Consider the following 13,858-nt stretch of genomic DNA (forward strand, 5'->3'; position numbering starts at 1 on the left):
TGTTGATGGACACTTAGGTTGCTTCAATATCTTATCCATTGTGAATAACACTGCCATGAACATAGGGGTGCATAGAGCTTTACACATTAGTGTTTTGATTTTCTTTGGATAAATACCTAGAAGTGCAGTTGCTGGATCAAAAGATTGATCCATTTTTAATTTGTTGAGAAACCTCCAGACTGTTTTCCATAGTGGTTGTACCAATTTGCAATCCCACCTACAGTGTGTGAGAGTTCCCTCTTCTCCACATCCTCCTCAACACTTGTTTTTTGGTTTATTGATGATAGCCATTCTGACAGGTATGAAGGATATCTCATTGTTAACTTTATTTTTTTTGTAGAGAAAGATGTTTATTATAATTGTTGATTTTTAAATATTCACCTCATGGCTCATCAGAGGTTCTGAGTCTCAATTGCTTATGGATTTATTTTTGAAACTTCATGCTTGATGTCACATTATTCTTATGCAAATTTATTGACTATCAGAATTACTAAAGATTATAAACTCAGAATATCTTTAAAGAGATTTTTGTAACTTTAAAATTATATATAATTTATAGAGTATGTTATTATATGTATATCTAAATGGATTTCAAATTGAATTCTAATAAGTAAAATGTGGTATGGTATTTAACAAAAATAGGCCCTAAACATTTGAGTTGAACTGCATGTCCCTAGATTATACTGCTTCTCAAACTGCAGTGATAAAGGACCAATGATTTACACTTCATCATTCATCAGTACTTTTGCAAAATGATTGCAAATTAATTACTAGAAACATGAAATGAAAAAATGAAAAAAAGAGATGATACAAAATACCAGCAAAATTCCTTTTTTTATGATATGTAGATCAGCAGACATAAAAGTACTGTGTAATTGCAACATAAGTGTCTAAAACACGGACCACATCTTGAGTAGCACTGTTCTATAGTGTCCATGAAACCATGCCCCGCCCCCCCCGCCGGCCCCACTGCTTTCAAGACTCCTGTCACTTTCTTGCTTGTATCAAAAGACATAGTTATATATCTCAAGTCTTCCCTGTTGTATTCTTAAGTTACTTGAAGGCAGCATGATATTGCACACATGCTTCACATTCATTGAGTTATTTAGTGAATTATCAGAAAACCTGCCCACGTTAGCTTCAACTTAATGTTTTTTCTTTACTTTTTGTTGATTGATGAGAGGTGCATTTTTGGTTACTACACAAGAATGTCATCTACTTGGAAACATTTCTACTAATCACCTTAATAGTCTATCATTTCAAGAAGTAGTTAATTAATGAAAACAAATGAAATCCTCTGAAACCATAAATCTTTCAAGAATTATACAATCATCTTTGGAAGAAAGAACCTGAGAAATTTTAGGAAATTTTCTTGAAAGTACTATAGCATGCAGCAGCCCAAAGCCACTTCTTTCTTTGTTCCTCATTTTCATCTCGAGCTAAAGCGTTATTAAGAAGGACGAAAAATAATGTGGTAGCTAAGAGTCTGGGCCTTGGAGCAGATCATCATGGTCTTGAATCCTGGTTCTGCTCTTTCGCAATTATTTACTGTCACTGCTTCAGTTTCCTTATCTGAAAATGGGATAAATAATACCACCACCTTCCTGGAGTTGACCTGAGGATTAAATGAGACTATGTACATAGCTTGGGATCTGGTACAGAGAAAGTCACTCAAAAATGTTAAGTGGTACAATGATGGTAATGAAGATAGTGATAGTGATGGTGGCGATGACAACAGTGATGGACCCTTTCGGCACATCTACTTCAAGATCCCAGGAAAGGCAAAGAGCACTACCTACCAGCAGGCATACTGTGTAAGAATATGAGTATCTTAGTTGGTCACATCCATTTGCAAATCAGTTTCTGAAGGCAAAGATGCGAGCATTATGTGAATATTATTATTCATGGTGATTCCTAGAAGATACCAGGAATCTGTTGCTGAAACGCCAGGCTTTTTTTCAACCTGTAAAATTGTAATCTGAAAAGTAGAAATGCTTTCTGATGATTTAATCAAGGTTGAGTTATTGTCCAGTGTAGAAAGATTAAAGGCATAGGATAATTATGACTTGAGCATAGGTTTTCCACATTTACTACTGTTATTCACAGGTGATTAGTTTTCTTTGCATGTCTCTCAGGTCATGGCCTGCAAGACTGTCCGCCTGCTGTGGCGTCCCCAGCTCACCTTTTGTATGCCCTGAGCTTCTGCCTGAGAAAAAATAGAAAAGCGTCAGTGCCTTTTAGCAAAGCCCCTCCTCGGCCCTGAAATACACCTTTTTTTCAAACAATGTTAGATTTATTGACTCATAACACTAAGTGGGAACATATATACCATGAGAAGCATGGGGGCATCTTGGCAAGAAGTTGTTACAAAGAATTTGTGATAGGATTTGGGCTTCTTTTAGGAATTTGGTGGAGAGTGCAATGAAATGGGGCTTTGCTTTAAACTGGCTGATGAGCTAATTCTGATTGCGTGTTTTAATAATTCTTACCTAGAAGGCAAGAAGAACAGAAGGAGGTTAAAACTGATCGATAAAAAAAGGAAAAAAAAAAAGTAGCACCCATCCACATTAGCCAGAATAATAGGGGGATATTTGATCATATTCATGGTTTGTGAAATGTTCACATTTTTGTCTGTGTTCAAATATGATTATGGAGTGGGTTTTTTTTTTTTTTTTGGTCTTGCTTCTTCTTCATGCCTGGTGTTGGTATTCTTTGAAATTGTTTAAGGTTGATAGAAAAACACTGCAGCTTAGCTGTGAATACCAGGACAGCTTCCAGCTGCTTTTCTTTTCTTACAATAAAGGGATGCCCAGAGTTTATAGGTATCATCCTTTATAATGAGAACAACGAAATAAATGAATTGTTTTGAAAATAAAGTCTTGGTAGTTCAAATGCTTTGTCTGCCAAATATAGGTATCAGTAGTGGCTGTCAGTATTGATATATCTCTATACCCCCTATTACCAGAGTCATTTTTCTGGCTATGGTGCCTGTAACACATACAGTAGATATAGCTTTTCTGACCAACAACAGTGTCTCATTCGACTTTAGTTTTATGTTACTTCTAAACCTTAAATTTCCAACAATAGAATCATTTGGTTTAGACATTTTATATAGTTTGAGCCCTTTCAGTTTCAAAGTAAATTTCAGGAGGTAAAAATCCTTGAGTTTTCTCATTCATTTGGCTGTCTAAAAGATATCTAGCAATTCTATGCTTAATTTAACATTCTATCTACTCGCTGCTGATCTTACAAAATGGATAATGGTAGAACCATTATCAAACATAGGCAGAGATTTAAGAAATGCCTCACAGAAAGAATCATTTTCTAACTCATTTATGTTCTTATCTTTTTCTGGTTATCTGACTATATTAGCAGGGATTAGTTCATTATCACCATTGTCAGTAGCAAAGCATTTCTGAGGGGAGTTAAGTGACTGGAGATTCACCTGGGGTTTGGTGTCCGTTCCATCTTGGTGCTTCGTGGAGTCAGAGGAGCTGAAAATCCTGTGATCCTGGGGCTACTTCAGGAAGGACATAGGAAACTCGGTGTGGTACTAGAACAATGTGAAAGGTTCTAAAGTCAGACCTGATTTTGAAACCTACTGTTGTGTGATCTTAGCAAGTTGCTTCACACTCTAAACTTCAGTTTCTTATTAAATGGCAGAAATAATATCTACACCATAGAATTGTTGGTATTATTTGTGAAAGCATGTATACTATACTGGAAGTAAGCAATGCCATTAGCGGGGACAAGGAAGTATGAAAAAGAATGAACTCTAGAAGCAAACTGCGGGTAAAGAAATCATTTTATACAACAAAGTCCTCACAGTATCAATGTAAGCTTGTTCTTTATGATCACATCAAAGAGTGTAGTCTTCCGCTGGAGAGAAAATCACACTTTGGTTTCCATGAGCAGCTATTGGTTTAAGAAGAAACCAAAATTAAAACAAATGTTTCCAAGGAGAGTAACAATTTTTAAACCCAGATGGAGGCCTGGAGCCGAAAGGGAAACACCCCTCATACTGTCCTCAAATAGTTTGATTCTCTGCCATTTTCTCCTTCTCCATTCAAAATGACATCCTCTATGGGGTAATGGCTAACAAATCAGGGACTCAACACACACAAAAAGTAGAAAAATTGTTCCCCATCATTGGGCTCCCACTCTAAAGCTCTGAACTGGCAATCAGGATTTACATTGCTTTATTGATTATAATTTAAGTCAGCTGAAACATCTCCAAGCTTGGAGCACCTCCCTCAGTTCAGATGCCTTCTCCTCAGAGAGGTCCTACCCATCACTCCCCACAGGTTGCCCCTGTTGTTTCTTAGTTACAGCACTTAGCAGTGGTTGGAGGGATTTTTTGTTTGTTCTTTGGTTGGTTGGTTTTGTTTTTTTAAGAGTTTCATATTTTACTAAAAGATAAGTTCTATGAGGGCAGATATTCCAGCTGTCTTGTTCACCTGTTTCCTCAGTGCCTAGAATAGTATTTTGTCATTGATGGGCCCTTGATAAATGTTTGCTGAACAACCAGTTAAAGCTTTGTGGAATAGCAAATAACACATATTCATTCTGAAAAAAATTTTTTTAAATGAGAGCACGTACTCAAACTTGGGTTTGAATGCTAGCTCTGTCACTTTGCTTGTAGTACTTTGCCATTGGGCAAGTTACCCACTCTCAATTTAATTAATTTCACTGTAAAATGGGGATAAGAACAACTAACTTTCAGAGTTGTTCAAGAGATCAAATGAGAACGGCATGTAAAAACACCTAATAGAAGATATAGTCCATAATACATCCTCAGTTGATACAGGATAATGGTTAAAACCATACACTATAAAGTCCAGAAGACCTGGTCATGAGTCCTTGCTCTGCTACTTGCTGACTGGGTGACCTTGGATAAGTTACTTAACCTCTCTGTGAATCAGTTTCCTTATCTAAAAAATAAGGATAATAATGGTACCCACTTCATAGAGTTGTTGTGAGGGTTAAATGAGATAATTTATACAAAATACTTAGATACGTGCTAGGATATAGCACACACTAGAAATGATATGGCAGTTGCCATATAGTGACAGAGTATACTTTTAAAATTAAACATTTAAAGTCTTAATTAATGCAATAAAATGAGAAAAGTAAATAAAAGGTGTACTGATTGAGAAGGAAGAAATAAAACTCTTATTTGCAGATGACATGATTATCTATGTAGAAAATCCTAAATAAGTGACAAAAAAGAAAAACAAAAAACATTTCCTGGAACTCATAAGCAATTTCGGCAAGATTGCAGGATAAAAGGTAATCGATCACTTTCCTATATATCAGCAATGATGAGTGGAATTTGAAATTAAAAACACACGGCCACTTTTAGCAGCACCTACAATAATTAAATACTTAAGTTAATCTAACAAAATATGTGTAAGATCCATATGAGGAAAACTGTAAAACCTAATAAGAAAAAAAAAAGGAAGGAAAACAAATGAAGAGCTATTCCATGTTTATGGTTAAGAAGACTCAATATATTGTCAGGATGTCAGTTCTTCCCAACTTGATCTATAGATTCAGTGCAATCCCAATCAAAATCCCAACAACTTTTTTTGTGGATATGGACAAACTGATTTTAAAGTTTACATGGAAAGGGAAAAGACCCACGATAGCCAATACAATATTGAAGGAGAAGAACAAAGTTCAAGGACTGACACAACCCAACTTCAAGACTATAAAGCTACAGTAACAGTAATCCAGCCAGTGTGTTATTGGCCAAAGAATGGACAAATCAATGGGACAGAATAGAGAGCCCAGAAATAGACCCATATAAATATAGTCAACTGATCTTTGACAAAGAAGCAAAGGCAATATGATGGAATAAAGATAATCTTTTCAACGAATGGTACTAGAACAATGGACATCCACATGCCAAAAGAAAAAGAAAAAGAATCTAGACATAGACCTTACACCCTTCAAAAAAGTAACTCAAAATGATCAAAGACCAAAATGTAGAATGCAAAACTATAAAACTCCTAAAAGATAATGTAGGAGATAACCTAAATGACCTTGGGTATAGTGATGATTTTTTTTTTTTTTAGAAATAACATCAAAGGTGTGATCCATGAAAGAAATAGTTTGTATGATGAACTTCATTAAAATTGAAAATTTCTGTTTTACAAAAGACAATGCCAAGAGCATGAAAAGACCGGCTCAGTCTGGGAAAAGATACTTGCAAAAGACACGTCTGATAAATATGGCCTTTTATCCAAAATATACAATGAACTTTATAAACTCAATGATAAGAAGATAGAAAACCCAATTTAAAAATGGCCAACAACAACAACAAAAAACTGGACACCTGACCAAAGAAAATATATAAATGGCAAATAAGCATGTAAAAGGATACATCAACATCGTATGTCAGTAGAGAACTACAAATTAAAATAACAAGGAAATACCTCACCACATCTATTAAAATGGCCAAAATCCAAAACACTATGGATAGTAAATGGTGAGGATGTGGAACAAGGGGAACTCTTGTTTATTGCTGGAGGGGATGCAAAATGATACAGCCACTTTGTAAGACAGTTTGGAAGTTTCTTATAAACACATTCTTACCATATGATTTAAGAATTGCACTCCTTAATATTTACCTGAATGGACTGAAAACTTATGTTCACACAAAAACCTATACATGAATGTTTGTAGTAGCTTTATTCATAATTGCCAAAACTTGGAAGCAACCAAGATATTCTTCAGTAGGTGAATGCATAAATAAATTGTAGTACATCCAGACAGCAAAATATTATTGAACACTAAAAAATGATCTATCAAGCTATAAAAAGACACGGAGGAACCTTAATACATATTACTAAGTGAAAGAAACCAATCTGAAAAGATTATATACTGTATGATTCCAACTATATCACATTCTGGAACAGGTAAAACTATGGAGACAGTAAAATGATCAGTGATTACCAGGGACCAGGGGAGGGTGGGATGAGTAGGTGGAGCACAGGATGAATTTTTAGGGCAGTGAAACTACTCTATATAATGCTATCATGGTGGATACCTGTCATCATACATTTATCAAAGCCCATCACTAAGAGTGAACCATAATGTAAACTGTGAACTTTGGGTGATAATGATGTGTCAACGTCAGTTCATTGATTATAACAAATATAACACTGGTGTGGGATTTTAATAGTGGCTCTGTGTACGTGGGGTATGGGTGTATATAGAAAATCACTGTACTTTCCTCTCGATTCTTCTGTGAACCTATAAATTCTCTTAAAAATAAAGTCTATAAAAATCATTTAAAAGTAAATTATCATGTAATCAATTATCATGTAATCATCACGCATTTATAATCTCCTTCCTTTCCTTGTCTTTCTTATTCCTCTTCCACTTCTGTCCTCTCTACATTCTCTTATTTTCCATTGTCCCTTTATTGCTTTGCTAAGCAAAAGGAAAGAAGAATGGTAGGATGAATTACTGGGTGAGTAGATCTGACACATTTTTCTTGAGAGTATGAGGTTAAACTATTATTAAAAGAAGATAATTATCCTCTAAACAAATTGTAATTTTCATACAAATTTTCTCCATTGCTAAGCATATAATAATTTATATTTCATTAAGAGTAGCTCAATCATTACTTGAATTTGAAAGTCACTATTTTATATATCTTTATCAAGTACCATTTTTATTCTCTTGTTCTTTCCAAACTCCAGACAGGTGTCTGTCTGTATTAGTCAATGCTTTTCAGAACCTGCAAGTAATGAAGTGTCTGCCCAAGCATACCACCTTTACAAATTAAAACATTTGAACACAGAAACCAATAAAGAAATCTCTTTAAATCACATGTAACCATGAAATAGGTTGGAGAGGGTAGGTGGAATAATGATACAGTTGACAAACGGTTGTAAAGACCCTTCCCCGTTATTTTCATATATTACTACAAAGACTTTTCCACATTGATGTTTGATTCAGAGGACCTTCATGTACTTCCATCTAGGATAATCTATGTGACTTATTACATGTAATTATACTGTTAGCGTAATTTGTAAAAAAAAATTTCAAGGGTCACTTAAGAAATCTCAACATAGGTCACCCTTTCCTCTACCTCTTAACTTTCTACCGTACTGAAACTAAATTTCCTTTCGCTCTTTGTCAGACAGAAAAGTTGAAATGATTTTTTTGTTTAGTGAGAAAAGCCAGAAGAAGGACTTGAACATATTCATTTTAGCATCAAAATGTGGTTAGAATTTTCCATGGAAAAGAGAACATCTTCATTTAACTGCATGGCCCTTGTTCGCTTTCGTGCAGTGACCTTCTTGGTAGTCCTTTGCAGTCTCTCTGGCTCAAAAGAGAAATTGCCTTTACCTAAGTCTGTTGGATTGATTAACATCTGATGTTAAAAGAATTCCTAGAATCAAAAGATGCAGTTCTATTATATTAGCGAATTTCTACTAGTCGAAGGATTATATAGCCATCTCCAGCTTTCCAAACTTCAGTATATTAAAGGAATTTTGAGATATTATGATACAGAAATCAATGACCTATACTTTTTTTACTTTATTTCTTATGACACAAAATATAAAACCAGAAAAATAATGTAGTAAACTCCAGTGTACCCTCCCACATCACCCAGCTTTAACATTTGATCAGCATGTGACCAATCTTGTTTCAGTTATACTATCCTAGCCACTGCACATGCACACGCACACGCACACACACACGTGCATGCATGCATACACACAAGATTATTTTAATACAAATACCAGACATCATTTTATCCATAAATATTTTTAGGATGTATCTCTTAAAAAGCAAAACTTTATATATTTTTTAAATATAGCCACAATTCCAGTATTATCACACACACGCACACATACACACACATCCCCTAAATTAATTAACCTCTCAGTATAAACAAATATTCTATCAGTGCTCAGGCCACACCAATTTTCTCATCTTTTTTCAATAGATATACTTGAATCAAGACCCAGATTATATCCACACATAGTGTCGGTCGATATGTCTCTAAAGAGTCTTATAATCTATAGGTTTATCTTTTATCTTTCCTCTTTTTTTCTCACTACCTGTTGATGAAACCATGTCATTTAATTACTGAATTCTCACATTTTGGGTTTTGCTAATTGCATCCCATGGTATCATTCACATGCTTGTCTAATCTCGCATTTCCTGAAAACCAGTAGTTAGATCGAGTTGCTCAATCAAATTCAGGTTTGATTTTATTTATTTATTTTTTTTTTCTGACCAGGATTCTATTTAGGTTATGTCATCCTTCCCATCACTTTTCAGAGGAAGCATATGATGCCTGGTGGCCTCTCTCTTATAGCTTTTAATGTCTTTATTAAAGCAATCTGGTGACTATGACAGTCATTGTCCATGCTTAGGACTACCTACCATGCTTGAACTGAGCCTGTCCTGCTTGCATCAGTCATATGATTCCTGTCTTCAAAAAGCTCAGAATCCTGTTGGAGCCAAACAATAAGAAATTACATGCTATTGTCATAACTACACAAGTAATTATGAAATACCTTTGAGGTTATCAGAGGACACGATTCTCAAAACAGTATTTCCTAAACGTGTCTGGCTGAAATTTGAAATTATCTTGAGAAGCTTTTTGAAAAATATAGGTTCTCAAACCTTGTTACATTATATTCTGATTCAGCAGGGACAGGATGGGACCCAGGTATGTGACTCTACTGTGGAAATATGAGACTGGTATGGTGGTAGACAGGGAAGGAAAAGCCAGATCCTAAAGCCATCTCCATGACTTTGGACCTGACCCAGAGGACAGTGAGGAGCCAATGGAATATTCTAAGCAGAGGAGTGGAAGTCTGGGATTTTACTACTGTGGAGAGAATGATGTGAGCAGGAGAGATAGGGGGCGGGAAGGCATTGACCAGGCTGTTGCTGTCTTCAGGTAAGACATGACTGTGGCATGAAGGAGGATGTGATGGCAGTGGTGATGGAGAAAAGTGGATAGATTAGAGAGACACAGGAGGTAGAATCAGCATGGCTTGTCACTCAATTGAATGAGAGCTGGGGTGGTGATGAAATTAGTATGGATGCCCAAGACCCTGGACATGCATCTTAACAAGACAATGAAATCTGGTATTAAATATATTTGTGAATGAAATCTGGTATTAAATATATTTGTGAATTTTGGATTTGGAAACTGTATTAGTCAGGGTTCTACAGAGGAACAGAGCCAATAATATGTGTGCATGCGTGTGTGTGTGTGTGTGTGTGTGTAAAGCAATTTATTATAAGGAATTGGTTCACCTAATTATGGAGGCTGAGAAGTCCCAAGATCTGCAGTCAGTAAGTTGGAGACCAAGAAGAGCAGATGTATAGTTCTAGTCCAAGTTCTAGGGCCTGAGAACCAGGAGAGCTGATAGTGTTCTAGTCTGAAAACCAACAGTCCTGAGACCCGAGAAGAGCCAATATTTCCATTCAAGTCCCAAGTCAGGAAAAGACTGATGTCCTACCTCAAAGCAGTCAGGGAAGAGGAGCTCCTTTTTACTGGAGGGAGGGTCAACTTTTTGTTCTATTCATACCTTCATGTGATTGAATTAGGCCCACCACTTTAGGGAGAGCAAATCTGCTTTCCTCAACTTACTGACTCAAATGTTAATCTCATTCAAAAGAACCCATTCAGACACACCAGAATAATGTTTGACTAAGTATCTGGGCATCCTGTGCCCCAGTCAAATTGACATGTAAAATTAACCATGACAGAAGCCATTTCTGTTCACCCCAAATACAGCTGCAGCTGTAATTTTTCCATTTGTTGGGCTTTTGATATTCTAATATCAATCTCAATTACAGTGCCACTTCATGTGCAGTTCTAGCATTAAAACTGTAGCATCTGTTGTCTCCCCAGCTCCCATGTTCATCTACAAAGTGTTCGGGGCTTGACAAATACATAACAGAGATTCTCCAACTCTTTTCTATTTATAGAAATAGCATCAGATGAAGGTAGCACAGTACAGTGCAAGATAGGAGACTTCAGAGCTTTGCATGCTCCGCTTATGGAGTTGGTATAGAACATTTTTCATTTCCTTGGTTACTTTTAAAAGCAAAATGAAATGGAGCCTGAACATTACAGGATTAAATAGCTAGAGGATTGTTCCTCCTCTCCTCCTAGATACAACAAGGCGCCACTATTTGTTTCCTGTTATTAAATGTCTCGTTGCCTCCGAAACAGAAGTAGATATCACAAGTGACATAGACAAAAAGAGCATGCGGCATGAGCTCACTTCCCTGTTGCCTTTACCTGGAGGTAGCTTGCCTGCCTTGTTCAGAGACAGATGTTAGCTTCAAGTTGCTATTGACCTTATTGTTTACTCTGCTTAATTAAATGCCATTATAATATTTTCTCATTCTGCCACCCCTTACATCTCACATTCACGCTGCAGCACAACAGGGGTGAAAAGGAAAGGTCTTTTAAAATGAAGCATTTAATTAGCTCCTGGGCCCAGGAGAAGTGTCAGAAATACAGCTGAAATGAGAAAAGGATAGCCCTACTTGAGATGCAGTGGTTGAAGGTAGGAAGAACACTGACCACATTCCAATGATGCCTGAGTTATTAAAATTGTTTTGGAATTAACAACCATTTTAAATCATGTATACACTAGTGTCATGTTGGTGTCATTAATTTCTACTAGAATTCCTGTTTATTCGGTTATTCGGTTATGTTGCTCATTTTTTCTTTTCTCCTAGTGTGCGCACATATCATTCTGGGTGAAGATAAAGGGATGACACACCAGTAAGGTTCTTAGCCCTATCCTGGCACTGTTGTTGTGGCCTGTATAGAATAGAGCAAACTAAGTATGCTCTCAAAGGCTGTTTATTAGCCAGCGGCTGTCCTGTACAAAGGAGCAGCCCCGAAATGCCAAGATACAAGGTTTTTAAGCCCTAAATCCCATTCCTCATTCTGTCTTAAACACAAAGGTCCATCTTTCTCCTATTCACTACCTGTCAACCCACTGGTCAGGTGTGCAAGCGGGGAATACAGAAGCAGAAAGCTTGTTGTTAGAATGTTATGTTCCTATGGGTGATTGCCTATGTTCCCATGGGCAATAGCCAGAGTTCCCATGGGCGATGGCCAAACAGTAATTTTCAGCTTATATACAATTGATTATTTTTCATGCCACACAAGCAAGCAGGGTTACACAGGCTAAAATTGGCAGTTAGCGTATGAGCTCATTGTTACAAGTTTCATGATTAACAGAATGTGGTTAGGGGTTCCAGAAAATAGGCCTAAGGTATAGACTTCCTTTGTCCAGTTTCAGGTTTTAATTATTCTTTAACCTTTTCACATTTCAGCAGGCTGTCACACTGTCAGGTGACCAGATTGTCATTTAGAGCCTGCTGATTGCATTGTTTCAGATGCAGTCACTATCTAGTAAAATACTAATTGGAGGAGGAGATATACAATGATATTTTATTAATTACAAAATTATGTAAAACATGTTATAATAAGATATAGTTATATCTTATTATTTAATTAATATTAAGATTTAATTATAGATAATATAGGTAAATTGTAGGTATACTTATAAATATAGTTATATAGGAATAATATAGGTGTAGATGATAGTTGTATAGGTTATAGATGTGTATAGAGATGCCATTTATAGATATAAGTCAATATTATGTATAACTATAGTTATATAGATATATAGAGTTATTAACAATAGGATAAAATAAGATCAGAATCCACTCTTGCTATAAAAACATAAAACACAGGCATACCTCGAAATGATTGCAGTGTAGCTCAGTCCCAGGTCCTCATCACTGGCAGGCATTCTGGCTTGCTCTCTCATGGAGATCCACAGTCCAGCCAATTACATATTAGCTAAGACAGTGGGCAAGTTAGAAGCTTATGGGTGACTTTATTTTCTGAATGCTCTGGGATCATTTTGATGATGGATTCTCTTAGACCCAGTGCATGAGTGACATTCACCTGAGTTCTTATTGTCGAAGGTTTCCATAAAACTTGGATTTTAAGTACTTTTTAAAATGCTTATTTATCCTTAGGAAAATAATGAGTCAGCTTGAGGCAAATCAAAAAGTCCTCATCAGGAAATTGGATGTTAAAGATACTATAAGAACACTGGGAGGAAACAAAGCAGCTAGAACCCATTATACCAGCTCCCTAAGGGTGTTTAGCAGGCACCACTAAGTGAAGGGCTACCTCTTTATAGCTAAAGCCAGGATCCCCCTTAATCACCACTAACCCTAGTCCTGTCCAGTAGCTGACACATGTTGTCTGCTATTCCATGTCCCCTTGACCTACTGTGATGTTGGCTTTGTCCATGATGGACAGTTGCAGCTTGTGCTGACCATGTCTCACCGAGTCTCTCAGCTTTCCTCCCTCAGCCTTCTTCAGTGCCCAGGCAGCTCTTTCAAGCCCTGATTGAGCCAGTCTCGAAGTTGGAAGGAAGCGAGGTCCTGGAGGGTGGACATCTACGGATAAATGCGCCTGCCTCCCATCCTTTACTGGGGTGATCTGGAAGCACATTCTACATGTTCCCCCAGCAGAACTGAGTCCAGTCACCCACAGCAGTAACCCACTCAACAGTACCCCCTTTATTGGCATGTCTCCTTTCTATCTTTTGTTTTTTCACCCCTTTGCTTCTATGTCCAGGCTCACCCCACATGATCTACCTCAGTTCCTACCTCCTGTTTATACTCTCCATTCCCCTTTCCCTTGAAGCAATGCTTTCTATACCTTTAGGTATTTTCCTCCAAACTGAAATTGCATTTGTGTATTGCTTCTTTTTTATTTTTGTTTGAATGTGAGGTGCTATCTAGTAACATCTGTGAATCATGGTTCCCTAAC

At 36.7% G+C, this 13,858-nt stretch overlaps 1 protein-coding gene and 1 long non-coding RNA gene across 4 annotated transcripts in view; one reads left to right on the forward strand and one right to left on the reverse strand.

Moving 5' to 3' along the window:
- Nucleotides 1–13,858, forward strand: part of KIF16B (kinesin family member 16B) — a 276,301-nt gene that overhangs the window by 246,768 nt on the left and 15,675 nt on the right. The window contains exon 26 of one of the 2 annotated variants that reach the window (XM_039874452.1): nucleotides 2,136–2,568. The exons of the other annotated variant lie outside the window; for it this stretch is intronic. Coding sequence (XP_039730386.1) covers nucleotides 2,136–2,198 — 63 coding nt within the window. The 3' untranslated portion in view covers nucleotides 2,199–2,568. Of the gene's footprint in view, nucleotides 1–2,135; nucleotides 2,569–13,858 lie in introns of those variants that run through there. 2 annotated transcript variants of the gene reach the window in all.
- Nucleotides 1,190–9,463, reverse strand: LOC120611888 (uncharacterized). Of its 2 annotated transcripts, none has more exons than XR_005655307.1 (3): nucleotides 9,409–9,463; nucleotides 3,446–3,553; nucleotides 1,190–2,206 (listed from the first exon to the last, which is right to left on the reverse strand). It is a non-coding gene; the product is annotated as an uncharacterized LOC120611888 (long non-coding RNA). The 2 variants fall into 2 exon arrangements; XR_005655306.1 differs by lacking the exon at nucleotides 9,409–9,463 and adding an exon at nucleotides 3,827–3,902.

Source organism: Pteropus medius, unplaced genomic scaffold (genome assembly GCF_902729225.1).
Source record: "Pteropus medius unplaced genomic scaffold, Ma_sr-lr_union100, whole genome shotgun sequence".
In the NCBI taxonomy this organism is placed as follows: domain Eukaryota; kingdom Metazoa; phylum Chordata; class Mammalia; order Chiroptera; family Pteropodidae; genus Pteropus; species Pteropus medius.